General features: G+C 41.3%; 2 protein-coding genes and 2 non-coding genes across 4 annotated transcripts; all 4 read left to right on the top strand.

The window, feature by feature from the left end:
* Window positions 1-4,005, top strand: nifk (nucleolar protein interacting with the FHA domain of MKI67). The gene is made up of 6 exons (XM_085384904.1): window positions 1-225; window positions 818-946; window positions 1,672-1,780; window positions 1,888-2,099; window positions 2,855-2,917; window positions 3,269-4,005. Exons 1-6 carry the CDS (start codon window positions 103-105, stop codon window positions 3,479-3,481), a joined length of 849 nt encoding a protein of 282 aa, XP_085241030.1. The 5' UTR covers window positions 1-102; the 3' UTR covers window positions 3,482-4,005.
* LOC146651446 (small nucleolar RNA ACA64) lies at window positions 1,472-1,602 on the top strand. Its single transcript, XR_014908049.1, has one exon. It is a non-coding gene; the product is annotated as a small nucleolar RNA ACA64 (small nucleolar RNA).
* On the top strand, window positions 2,954-3,084 carry LOC146651445 (small nucleolar RNA ACA64). The gene has a single exon (XR_014908053.1). It is a non-coding gene; the product is annotated as a small nucleolar RNA ACA64 (small nucleolar RNA).
* Window positions 4,006-8,344: 4,339 nt separating the features above from the next.
* On the top strand, window positions 8,345-11,246 carry LOC146651443 (CD276 antigen homolog). The gene is made up of 5 exons (XM_085385390.1): window positions 8,345-8,413; window positions 8,599-8,961; window positions 9,929-10,222; window positions 10,326-10,423; window positions 10,628-11,246. The coding sequence occupies exons 1-4, from the start codon at window positions 8,374-8,376 to the stop codon at window positions 10,409-10,411; spliced, it is 783 nt and encodes a 260-aa protein (XP_085241516.1). The 5' UTR covers window positions 8,345-8,373; the 3' UTR covers window positions 10,412-10,423; window positions 10,628-11,246.
* Window positions 11,247-12,951: the final 1,705 nt, after the last annotated feature.

The raw sequence follows: 12,951 nt of genomic DNA, 5'->3' as shown, positions 1-12,951 counted from the left end.
GCCGGATGTGGGTCATTATCAGCAGCAGCATCGTGGTTTATGGACGGCTAAGTGAGTGTTTGTCTCAGTTTATGTGGCGTTTGTAGCTTCCAACAGCGAAAAATGAGTGAAAGTGGCGCCGAAGCGGCTCCTGCTGCGGCCAAAGAGCTGCTGGCGCTGAATCCTGCACAGGAGTCCGACTTCAGAAAGAAGGTTCAGGAGGTGAAGAAGAAGAAATCAGGCAAGGTGGGTGAGACATGTGGCCTTGAAGGAGACCCGATAGTCTGCAGTTATTTTTCTTTTGTTTACTGTCGCTTAGTTTACTCTAAGACTGCCTATGTCTCTCTCTGTAGTCTGTGTTTAACTCTGGTTCAGGTGCCGCGACATCTTTATAGGCTCGTGGTCTTTACTCTGTCAGTCGGCCCACGTGCAGCGTATTTACTCAGGTTTACAGATGTAAGGCAGGCCCATTTAAAAAAAGAAGAAGAAATGACATCCTGTCTCAAGTTATTAAGTTTACGGACTGAGAAGAAGATTAATGTTATTACAGTAAAGAAATAAAGAGAACTGGCCCCAAAGAAACGTGACCAAACTGAATGTAAACTGATTTAAACAAGAAAATCTGTAAATGAGGCGAACATCTGTATGTTTAATATATATAAAGTGTATTTATTTTGTACTTTTATTTTGTAGACGTTTTAAAAGCCGGCCTGGGAAAAATAAATCTTTAAAGTTGTTTTTTCTCATAATTTAGTCTGTGCATTATATTGTATTATAAATCACAGGTGAAGGCCCAGCTCTCTGTGTAATGTGGTGATCTGTCTTTCCCCCATCACAGGCAAACCGTCTGACCCCAGGAGTGATTTACGTCAGCCACCTGCCCCGAAACCTGGTGGAGCCTCAGCTCAAATCTTACTTCGGTCAGTTTGGGAAGATCCTGCGGCTGCGGCTGTCCCGCAGTAAGAAGGTAACCCTGAACATGTGGAAACAGACGTGTGAATGTGTGAGGGGCGATCAGAATCTTCAACTGCATCTCTAAAACTTTCACAGCTATTGCAGCGATGTATCACTTCCTTAAAAACTTCACTTGGAGTCTTTTTATTTTTATTTTTGATAAAACTTTAGAGGGAAATGGTCACTGTGAGGCTGATTATAGATTGTGTGGTTTGAGGCCTCATAGCCAGAACAGAAACTTCCAGATAAAAAATCTCAGGTATAACTCACCAGAAAAGGAGCCCACATGTTGCATCTAAGCAAAAAATGACCTTTGAACTATAACTTGGTAAAAAGTTGCAGGGATTTGTCTCCAGTAACAAAGTAATAAAACTGACTCCCAACACCTCCGTGTTTAGCAGGAGCAGTCGAGGAACTTCTTGATTGCTATTCTTGAATCCAGCACGCTCTGCAAACATTCCGATTTCTTTATTTTGGTTTAAGTAGTCCAGGCAGGAGCCTGTTTGAAGCTCCACTTCTTAAAATCTGGAGTTTTGGCTGAGACTGAAAATGATCTCAGATGTAAAAGTGGTCTGAGGTCAGATAACTGAGCCTAGAGTACTCTGGTACATTAAGCTTATCACCTGCTCTGCCTGTTATCAGAGTGATAAAACCCATGTGCCAACAAACATCTGGAGGGAATGAAAACATCTGAGAGTCTGTGACTGTCACTTTATTCCTCTCTCTGTTTGTTTGCAGACTGGTAACAGCAAAGGTTACGCTTTCATCGAGTTTGACTGCGATGAAGTGGCGAAGATCGTTGCAGAGACGATGAATAATTACCTGATGGGAGAGAGACTCATCAAATGTGAGTCAAACCTCATCTTTTAGATCCTGATTCACAGGAAGTTTTCCTCTAAGGGTCTTATTTCCTACCTGATGTTTATATAAATGTATACTTTTTTTTCCTCCCAGGTCAGGTGTTTCCTCCCGAGAAGGTGCACGAGAAGCTGTTTGTCGGCTCGGAGCGAGGGTTCAAAAAGCCGACGTATCCCGCGGTAACGCGTTACAACAAGAAGCACACAGAGGAGGAAATTGCAAAAATGACCGGCAAGCTGCTGCGCAAAGAGTCGAGGCTCCGAAAGAGGATTGCAGCATACGGCATCGAGTACGAATTCCCCGGATTCGTAAGTGTTTACACGCTGGAGCGGAAACATTAAACGGATTTAGGTTTTAAAAACTGGAAATGTGCCGTGACATGGCGGCATATTTAAAGGCGTCTGATTTAAGTAATGGATTTCTTCCAACTAAATTCCAAACAGCGTGCAGCTGTGATCTGTTCAGAAGCTTCAGTTTTTACAAAAAAGAAAAAGGATCTTCAGAGAATTACAGTGATTTGGAATACTGCTGATTCCATATAAATTCAACTGAATCTGGAAAGACTTTCCCACCTGTCCCCCTCAGAATCATCTGGTTATTTACAGAAACTTTAGATTATTTAATGAAGCCATGCACACTTTTACCCTCATGCTTTCTTTCCAGTCATTCCCTGCAGGAATCTCCCCACTTCAAATGCAAATTCCACAAACTAAACTCAGGGCTGTTTGTAGCTTAATAAAAAGGTTTTCAAAGTATGAAATCCTGTGATGTGCTGCGATTTAAGCCTGCGGGCTGCTGGGACTTGCAGTAGACTCCCTGCACAGTAAACAGTGAAAACTACAATCAGTGTCTTCATACTCTTTATTCTGTCTGAGCAACAGTCCAGAAAGTCAAAGCAGATTGTCTTTAACGTCAGGCCTCAGTTACTGTGTGCAGTCAGGACTGTTACACTGTCAGCTCGGCTTGGTCAAAAAAAAGTGAAATTTTTTTATTTTTATTTTTTGAGATTGTTCTTTCCGAGGTCTTATAAACTTCACCTTCACTGCTCTCTGTGCTCTTCCAGGCGGCTCAGGTTCCTAAGAAGAAGTCATCCTCCGATGCCGGGAACGTATCTTCGTGCACTGATGTAAGTCTTGTTGTCATGTTTGGTTTTATGTCGGGCGCAGAGTGAAAATGGCCCCGGGTCTCTCAGTGGTCTGGGGTCAGATAACTGCGCCTAAAGAACTGCGGTGCGTTAAGCTTATCGCGCGTGTCTGATAGTGCCAGCGTGATAAAACCCATGTACCAACATTTAAGCCTCTTACTTAAAATAGATGCATTTAACAACAAAATCTGCAAAAAAAGGATTGATATCATCCAGAGAGACAGAAGAAAGGTGTTGAATTTGATGCCTGAGCTTCATGCTGTACTTCCATGCAGTACTGGTTTTTACCACAAGGTGGAGCAGTGAGTCAGTGTAATCTTTGCTCTTCTTTAGGACAGCACACCTGTCTGCACACCCTCTTTCCTCGAGAGAAGGAAGTCCACGGCGGCGGAAAATGATGCTGATGATGAGATCATCATCAAGATGCCAGCTGTAGACAAAGAGGAAGACTCTGAGGAGGAAGACTCTGAGGAGGAAGAGGAAGAAGGGAGTGACGATGAGGAGGAAGAGGGAAGCGAGGAGGACTCTGAGGAGGAAGCAGAGTGAAAGTCCTGAGTTTTGTTGTGGACTCTGAGAGCAGAGAAACGAACGTCAGGGTCCTGAACTGAATCGTTCTGTGTTCAGAAATCGATGGGACATGTTTGTGTGACGGACACCGCTGAAGGCGAGCTGCGGCCGCGCGTGTACGACACACGAGGCTGCGTTTAGATTTTTTTGCTTCGTCTAAAAATGTGTAAACTATAATTCTTCAACAATAAATGTAAATATGGAAGGAAAGCAGGCGGGAAGGTAGATCGCTTCACATTTCAGCCACAGACTGTATTTAAAAGATGGTCGCAACCAAAGGGGCGTCACCTTTGTTGAGGATACCTGCCACCATTTACTTTTCAAATTCTGAAGTGTGTGTGTGTGTGTGTGTGTGTGTGTGTGTGTGTGTGTGTGTGTTGAATACACTTTAACTGCCGTGTATTCATCAGACCTCTGATAACTGAGGTAATTTTGATCGCAGCGCATCTGTGAATTTATTAAATATTTTCCCAAATAAAATTAAAAGTTTATATTAAAACCAACCAGAGATTTCCGATTTGTTTTATAGCCTCAGATTTTCCAGTGTTGCACTTTTAGACGTCGTCTAAACGCCCGTTCACCCTTACTGGAGATTTGACTCGGTGGAATTCTACATCATAACCACGAACGCCTCTGAAACCCGACCCTGACTAAATGGCATGTCGACAAAGCTCACGCCTCTTGTGATTGGCCTGTTGAGTACCATCACCTCTCCTGTTTCCAGTTATGTTTTTGGGGCAGTTCTTGAATTTAGCCGTCAGAATAAAATTATTGTGTCAGTATAAGGAAAAATAATCATACGGTCAATATAAGGACCCAAATGTCTGCAAATTCATGGTGGGAGATGGCTGAGTCCTTCAGAATGAGCAAAGAAGTGAAAAAACTAGAGGGACAAATTTAAGAGTGAGAACCTAGAGGAAAAAAATACCTGGCTTTTTGATTGTATCAGCTGTCAAATAAAACGGGGGCATAATCTCACCATAAATGCCGCTGCTAACATAGGCTACATTATTGATTCTGCAAAGACTCATTGCAGAAGTCTAAATCAGGTCTCTGATGAACACTTTTTGAGTGAAAGTTGTTGGAAAAAGGTGCGTCTGTGTTTCCTGAAGTCAACGCACGTGGGGTCAACTTGTGTGTGGACTGTTTTATGGACAAAAAGATGTGACAACATGTACAGGCCAGTGTAGAAACATAAAAATGGAGAATCGGGGTGAATCTGCAGTCCCTCCTGTGTAGCCTCATCTCATTTTAGTCAGTTTAAAATTCAAACTTCTGACTGATAGTCTGGCTCTTTAGGAATTGAGCAAGCATCTGATGCAGCAGAATCATCAGATTATTTAAAAACTAAGTCGACTAATGAGGAAGAGCATGCTTGTTAGTGTGCAGAGTGCTTCAGCATTGACAGATTTCTGCTTTTAAAAATGAATGATGTAAGCGTCTGAATAAACAGAGGGGGCAGAGAATAAGCTGTACTGTAGTGAACTTTTAAAAGAGCTTTGGAAAAACACACAAAAAACTAATTTCTCTGTTGAGTAAAATCTGAAGCTCGCACACTTTGCGGTAGTTTCCCGGGAGAAACCAAAGCTGGAGGCAGTGCAGAGAACCTCAGCAGGGGAAACAGGAGTGCTGAGCTGGTGAAGTTTTGAAGACTGAAAGCTGAAAGTTTTTCTCTGAATCGAGGGGACGATGTGACTACTCCCTCGTTGACTAACAACTAATGACAAGCATACGTGTGTTTATCTTTGAACTTTATTTAATTCAGCTTAATAAAGTGTGACTTAATAATGCATATGTCTCTTTTTGAAATGAAGCTGTTGAACTGATTTGTTTTTTAAAGGTGTTAAATGTGTTTAGTCTTTCAATTTAAACTTTAAGTCGAAAATTTGCTTTCTTTTTTTATTTTTAAACTGAAAAAAGGGTGTCCCGATAAAACCCTGCAAAACCCCCGCATTATAAATAGAACTTCCCACTTCCTGTTTGACAGGTTGGACCTTCGGTGTGGAGCACTTCTCTGTAACAATATGAAAGTTTTGAGTGTGTGGTTAGTTTTTACAGCGAGAAAAAGCTGGTGAGCGGGGAAAATCCTTGCAGGAGAGATCAGAAACTCCACACAATTCGTTTTATTACCAGTAAAAGGGCTGAAAAAAAAATTCCGTACTTCAGCATAAGTAATGTGACGCTCCTGAACTGGCCTCTGTTTATTATTAATTTACAGGAAATCTGAGAAATGCAACTGACTCAGTCTTTGTTTTTTCTGTAAAACATTTCTCTAAACTTTCTATGAGTAACAGCTGTTACACAGTTGTAAGTATGATTTGGTTCCTGAAAAAAATTGCAGCAATCGTTAAGTCCTGTTGGGTAAAACTAAACGACGCCACTTGATACTGATGCTCACCCGTAGAGACGATCCATACCAATGCTGGGATTGGTATCAGATCGATAATCTGGCTCTATCCTCCAAGTTCAGCATGTAGCCCACTGAATTGTTTTTTTTTTTTACAAATTAAAAACTGTACTTCAAACATGCACAATAAAAAAATCTCTGAATCTTTTTGCGTTGAAAGTCACATCTTTTAATAATAGCCTACAACACATTTAAACAACAGAAGTTGACCCAAAGACAGGCACGTATACCTTCCTCTTCTCAAAACAAAACCGAAAGGTGTGTTAACTTATTATTGTGGAAAATGAAAGTGATTTGGTGGTAATTGAAATGTGTTCAGAATTTGGTGAACTGAGATTGATCTCTTAAGCTATGAAACACTGCTCTCCCTTACATAAGCTGCCTTTATAGGTTAAAAGTATCAGTATCGGTATTGATATCAGCAATACCTCCCCTGTATTTACCGGGTGTTTTTGACCTTTCAGACGGGGAATGTAGACTATTAAAACATTCCTCTTTCCGAAGAGTTTAGAAGAAGGTCTTGTATAGAGGTTATCCTGCCTGTAAACACAATAGCTCAAAAAGTTTTGAATCAATTCCAACAAAACTTTGCAGGGGTGTAGACCAGCGGTCCCCAACCAGATCGGTTTAATGTCAGACAATATTTTCACAGACCGGCCTTTAAGCTGTCACGGATAAACAACAAAATAAAATGATACGATCAAGACAAAAACTGTGGTGTTTTGTAAATACAATAATAAACGTGAATTCACTGTGTAATTGTGTAACTTTATTAGCAGAGTCCTCCGAAAATGCTGCAACAACATTAAGAGCAACATCCTCCGCTCTGCCCCTTAATGCCCTCTGGTCACTATGGTAATGCGTAAATATTTCTTTCAAAATAAGACGCACAACTACAACATGGGAAAAGATCCAGGGAAACCGAGTTAACGATAAAAACCCTGAAAACCATGAATTTCACACCTGAGCCTCAACTCTCGTGGCCCGGTACCAGTTCGTGACCCGGGGGTTGGGGACCGCTGGGGTAGAGTGCAGTGATGTTAACAGTCTAATAAAATTTGGCCTACATCTACTGAGGTCTTGAAGGTCAGCAGATTGATCTTAGTGTCAAAGTGCTCTGTAGACTTAAACCTATGATTCTTCCTGCCTTTGTGTTAGGGAAAATATTCTAAAACACTTCTTCAGTAAAGACTCAGAGAAACACACAGAACTTCTTGCTAGCAAGGGCAGCCTCCAGACTGAGACTCGCGCTGAGCACTGCCCCTGGTCTTTATTTTATACTCCATTGAACGTGTGTACGTGTGTGTGTGTGTGTGTGTGTCCTGCTGATCAAAGGGTCATAAAAGGTACATCCTTGGTCAGGAGAAGGGTGAGGAAGTCCAGCAGTTAAAGCACTTAGACTAAAACAAACGTAACTACGTTAATCCTGCCATAAAACAATAAAACCAGGTACAAGCTCTCTCGTTCTCCCAGGACGTGGGGGTGCATTCCTGGGGTGCACGCCAAGCCTGCAGCCTGCTAGAGATCACACACAATTAATTATATGCCTCTAAGTATACATGGTTGAATATTTCCTAATACAAATAACTACATGCAGTATTCTACCATATGCAAACTTATATCACTAAAAGATTATACTGACTACTAAATACAATTTTCCATTGACACTTTGTCTGTATTAACAACATATAGGCACGTAGGGGATGACATACGGGGATTCTAAGTATCTTCCTCTGGAGGTCAACCAGGGTCAAACTTTCATAAAATGTCTATTATCTTTAAAATTATGTCTTTTACAATTCTACTGCCTTTGTTTGTATTGGAAATATTTATGAAATGATGCTGTTATGCCTGGGCTGAGGTAATAAGGTAATAGGCTTCGTCTGGCCACGAAACTGCTTGTCAGTCATCTATCCCAACAAAAACTATACAGAACGAAGATCAGTGATCACAGGGTGGGTGGAAGACGCGATGAAGCACCTCGTGATAACACCAAAATAAGATAAGATAGAACTTTATTAATCCCTCGGGTGGGTTCCTCTGGGAAATTCGATAATTCGAAAATGTGCAAAGGATGAAAAAAATGACGGGAAACCGTGCAAAGTTGTGCAGTTTATGAAGACGTGCCAAACGTTTTTGTCTAACCTCACACCTCCGTTTAATTGTCTTTGTGACCATTTGACCTTTGACCCTACAAATGTCACATACTCCATTACACATAATACGCATTGCAAAACCTGCATAACTATTAACAAGTCAGCCATATTCTTGTGAATCAGAAATAGCAAAGAACTGTTAGAGACATGCGTCATTACTTTAAAATGGTCATCAAAGCGAATTTAGGGGAAGTCCCGATGACGTCTACCGCATCTCATAAGAGGAAGCGGAAGATGCACCATGCCTGGGCACCATGCGTCTAAAATCAGTTTTGTCATCTCGATTTATAGGAAACATCCTCACAAAAATGGCTATTCTGCTTGGACTTTTTTCTGCTCTCCTGTTTGGTAAGCTTTATATATTTTTATGCAAAGCCTGTGTGTTTACATTAAAGAAACAAAGTCAGCTGGTTTCTGTGGGATTGGGTTTGAAACTCATATTAAACATGGCTGTTTGTTGCATCATCGAAAAGTCCAATACCGGTGTTTGAGACTCATTAACTGCTTTCCTTTTTTTTTTTTTTACATTTTAGTGTCTGAAGCCATATTTGTGTACAATGTCAACTCAACCATCATGGACTCAGCACTCCTGGGATGTAGCGTGCCAGTTAAAACAGACTTGAAAAATCTTCGCTTTTACTGGCAGGATGAAAGGAAGGCTGTTTTGTACTCTTTCAATAAAGGAAAGACAATGTTCACGCATGTAAAAGACCCTTATCTGAACAGGACCGCGGCCTTCACCCAGGAAATGACGAAAGGAAATATTTCAGTCCTAGTCAAGAATTTGACTCTTGGAGATAATGGGAGGATATTTGAAGCTTACGCTGCAGTTTTTAATGGTTCGGAGACAGTGATGCAGACCTCAAAAGTTTGCCATGCAAATTTGTATGTAACAGGTAAGAGAGGAAGTTGGCTTTGCTGATGTTTATGTTTTATGAAGAAGTGAGTATACCAGCGAAATTTCTGAAAAAGGCTTTTTTGAGTTAACACTCAAAGTTCACACTAAATATGCATAAGTTGTTTGGGATTAAAGAGAAGATATGTGAACTCTTTTCTTTTTGTGAATTTCACTTTAGTTAGAGCACATGATTTTAAATCATAATGGATTGCATAACTAAAGACGCAACTTCCCATGTAATTTATTTTTAACTCACTACATGTAAGAGTTATCTGACCCAGCCCTGGTCATGAAGTAAAAGTGACCTTACAGTTGGGATTCTCTAAAGTTAATTTATTTTAACATAAACCTTCGAACTAATTTTGCGTTTTTTTTTTTTTTTTTACATTTGGCTAACTACCTGCTAGCTAAAGATATAAGATATAAAATAAAGAAAAAAATTAGAGATTTAGCTGATTTTGAAATATGTTATTAGCTGTGGAATACAACAGGCTAGCTGTTAGCTTTGGATAAAACTGGGTTTATGGTTAGCTTTAACGATCAGAAGAAATTACTTCTACTGATTTAAAGGTATTAGTGGATGGATATTATTAGCCATGACCATGCAAACTATAGTTGATCACAGAGGGTTTTGGGAGCCGGTTGGGGAATAAACGCTTTTCTCTAGCAACAGATCGGTTGCTAGGGAAAGATTCAGGTCACTGATTGGTCGGTAGGCCTGTGTGACTTTAGCAGTCATTTTCCCAGCAACTACCACCAACCAGTCAGGAATTATTCATTTCCCCTCATGACCAGTCTCGATGTCAGACAAGTTAATGTCATCACGTGTCTGCAAAACCTCAGTAGGTAGAATGATGGTATCAGTTTGATTAATCTAACTCTCACTCGAAACCGAACAAGCATTCTTAAAGATGAAAGGGACTTTTTTTTAAATTGACTTTAACATTCTTCCCCTCTCTCCTCAGTGCCTTACAAGCACCTCAAGCTGGCTGTAAACACTAAAACAATGACTTCAGTGTGCACGCTGCATGGTGTATTTCCAGCTCCTGAGATACGCTGGACCATCCACTACAACCACTCTGAATCCTTGGTTGAGTCGAAGCATGTCCACACTAAGACAGAGCAGGATCCTGAAAACTATTTGTACACCTCTAGCAGCACTCTCCACATCCCTGCAGATCATTACCGAGCCATTACCTGTCTGTGCCACAACCCCACTTCAAATACGACTCTGAACGCCACTTATACTTTAAGCAAAGGTAGGTTAAAAGTTCATAATGCCCTGTTTTCAACATGTTGAGTCAGAAAACAGGAAACAGGAAGAGCTTTGTGGATACAGACTGTGTCTTTCTGCTTCTCCAGGTGCAGCAGTGTGGAGTTTACCTGGCCGGACTGCAGGTCTCATAGTGGCTGCTGCAGTTCTTCTAACAGCTCTGCAGCAGCTGTAGTTCACACATGATGTGAGTTGATCGACAGAAGAAGCTTTTTTCAGGTTTATATATGTTTAAAGGACGTGTATGTGTTTCTGTCTCTTGTGTATGTGACACAGCAACATCTTAGTGCCTTTACATTTTGAATACAGGTATTAGAAATAGATTAATCTGTGTATTTTGTCCACCTGAAGATAGAAAAATCTGTTAATTTATTTTCTGTTCCTTTCTCAGGGCCTGGTTTTGGTGGTGGACGACTTCAGCTGGTCTAGGATATTCAAAGTACACCAAAGTTTGTGTGACTTTTCATGTATTTATAAGTGTATTTATGCCACACTACTCCAGTCTTATTGCAAGCCCAAATCAGAGACTTTTGAAAATGCTGCTTATCCAGTTTCAGTCTGGCCTGGACGGGAAAACACAGACTGAGTTTCATGAATCAGAAAAATGAAACCAAAAGATCACACCTAGGATCAGGTTCCCTGTGTGGTTTCATCCATTTCGTGTCAGTAGTTACTTCAGGATTTCATAAAAGGAACAATTGCGCACACATGTGGGTCAAAAACCTCGAGGTGGATAATAATAGTCCTGCTAGTTTTGTGTTCAGTGAAGGGAGTGCGGGCAGAAGATGAAAGGAGTAGAGATTGTGAAGGTGGATGAGTTTAAATGTTTGGGCTCGACCTTCCAAATAGACAGAGCAGACGAGACGTGAAGAAAAGAAACAGAGGAAGACCTCGGAGATTCATGGATGTAGTGAAGGACTGGTGATGGGGGAGGGTGCTGGGAGTGATCTGTTTTGAAAAGCAGCAGAAATCTCCTTTTAAACTTGTTTGGTTTTTTTAGCACTATGATTGTGAAGCACTTTGTTATATTTATCTATATGAATAAAATGTTATTTTACTTATGCTTCTGTTTCTTATTTTACAGTTTTGCCATTAAAGTTTAAAGGTTTTTTAGTTCTTCCTGATATTTCCTGGTGGTTCCTGTAAAGTTTTGGAAATCCATTCAGATTATGCTGATGGCATAGTGAACTACACTCACCAGCCTTATTGTGATTGGCTCATAACTTTGTGGCAAGATGTAAACATAATGGTCTCCCCCTGCAACCCATAATAATGGCAGAGGAGAGCGCTGGACTGCAAACAACAAAGCACCTTTACAACCTTACTTTTTATGCTGCTGGGTGGCTTCATTTACAATAATACATGTTTTTTAGTATATTTATGTTTTATATTATAAGCTGAAAAATGTTTTATTCAGACTTCAAGAGAAATATGGTGAAGGACCCCCCCCCCCCCCTTTTGACTCCACCCTGCAGGCTGTACAGAAAGCAGCCCTCAGTCATCAGTTGTGTGACCAAAATACAAAACACTCTATTTTTTTTTTCAGTGTGAACCAAAATAAGCGACTGAGTCCATGAAATCAGAAGGAAAGAGATTACAGAGGTCAAGATGACCAAAGCTTATCGCCATCTGGTGGAGAGAAAGCAGATTTAAGTCACGTCCACACTGGCTTCAGTTTACTGATCTTGAAGATATGTCCATGTTTTTTGCTGTTTGTGGATGTTATTATTCATGAACATGATTAATAACCCACCATGAATTTATCAACCAACCTTCTGCATCTTTTCATAGATTTTACAGGACCTGATTAAACTGATTGAGGCTAATGGTGTGGATAATCAGAAATCAGAAATCAGAAATCAGAATGGGTTTATTGCCAGATGTTGAGGTTTACAACATTAGGAAATTGCTGCGGTGCTTCAGTGCAGACAATAAGAATTAAAGTGCTATGTAGAAAGAAAGATATGTGCATGAGATATACATGAGATATATACATGAGAATAAGAATTATGAGTGCTACGTAGAAAGATATATACATGAGTGCAGGTGGTGATCAGTGCCAAACATGAAATGATGCAGTTACACAGCGTAGGGTCATATGTTAGTGGCGGGGACAATCATGTGGTTATTGTTCATGTGTCCAACAGCAGAGGGGAAGAAACTGTTCTTGTGGCGAGAGGTTCTGGTGCGAATGGACCGGAGCCTCCTGCCTGAGGGGAGCAGGTCAAACAGACTGTGTCCAGGGTGAGAAGGGTCAGCTGAGATCCGGGCTGCACGCCGCAGTGTCCTGGAGGTGTACAGGTCCTGCAGAGATGGGAGTCTGCAGCCAATCACCTTCTCAGCAGAGCGCACAACACGCTGCAGTCTCTGTTTGTCCCTGATAGTGGCTCCAGCGTACCACACGGTGATGGAGGAGGTGAGGATGGACTCGATGATTGCAGTGTAGAATTGCATCATCGTCCGTGTTGGCAGGTTGAATTTCTTCAGCTGCCTCAGGAAGTACATCCTCTGCTGGGCTTTCTTGATGACGGAGGTGATGGTGGGCTCCCACTTCAGGTCCTGGGTGATGGTGGTACCCAGGAAGCGGAATGAGTCCACAGAGGTGATGGGGGTGTCAGTCAGGATGATGGGGGGGAGTGGGGCTGTGTGCTTCCTGAAGTCCACAATAATCTCCACTGTCTTCTGGGCATTCAGCACCAGGTTGTTGTGGCTGCA

The sequence above is a fragment of the Rhamphochromis longiceps genome, linkage group LG16 (assembly GCF_057381845.1).
Source record: "Rhamphochromis longiceps isolate RC_006_pf linkage group LG16, R_longiceps_female_GT1.1, whole genome shotgun sequence".
Lineage (NCBI taxonomy): Eukaryota > Metazoa > Chordata > Actinopteri > Cichliformes > Cichlidae > Rhamphochromis > Rhamphochromis longiceps.
Note: the sequence above shows the minus strand (reverse complement) of the source record. Positions and strands in the feature narration are given on the sequence as shown.

Coding starts and splice junctions, on each gene's coding strand:
- LOC146651443 (XM_085385390.1), top strand. CDS start 8,374: ATGGCTATTCTGCTTGGACTTTTTTCTGCTCTCCTGTTTG. Junction 8,414..8,598: donor TTTTTCTGCTCTCCTGTTTG/GTAAGCTTTATA, acceptor TTTACATTTTAG/TGTCTGAAGCCATATTTGTG. Junction 10,223..10,325: donor CACTTATACTTTAAGCAAAG/GTAGGTTAAAAG, acceptor CTGCTTCTCCAG/GTGCAGCAGTGTGGAGTTTA.
- nifk (XM_085384904.1), top strand. CDS start 103: ATGAGTGAAAGTGGCGCCGAAGCGGCTCCTGCTGCGGCCAAAGAGCTG. Junction 1,781..1,887: donor GGGAGAGAGACTCATCAAAT/GTGAGTCAAACC, acceptor TTTTCCTCCCAG/GTCAGGTGTTTCCTCCCGAG. Junction 2,100..2,854: donor AGTACGAATTCCCCGGATTC/GTAAGTGTTTAC, acceptor GTGCTCTTCCAG/GCGGCTCAGGTTCCTAAGAA.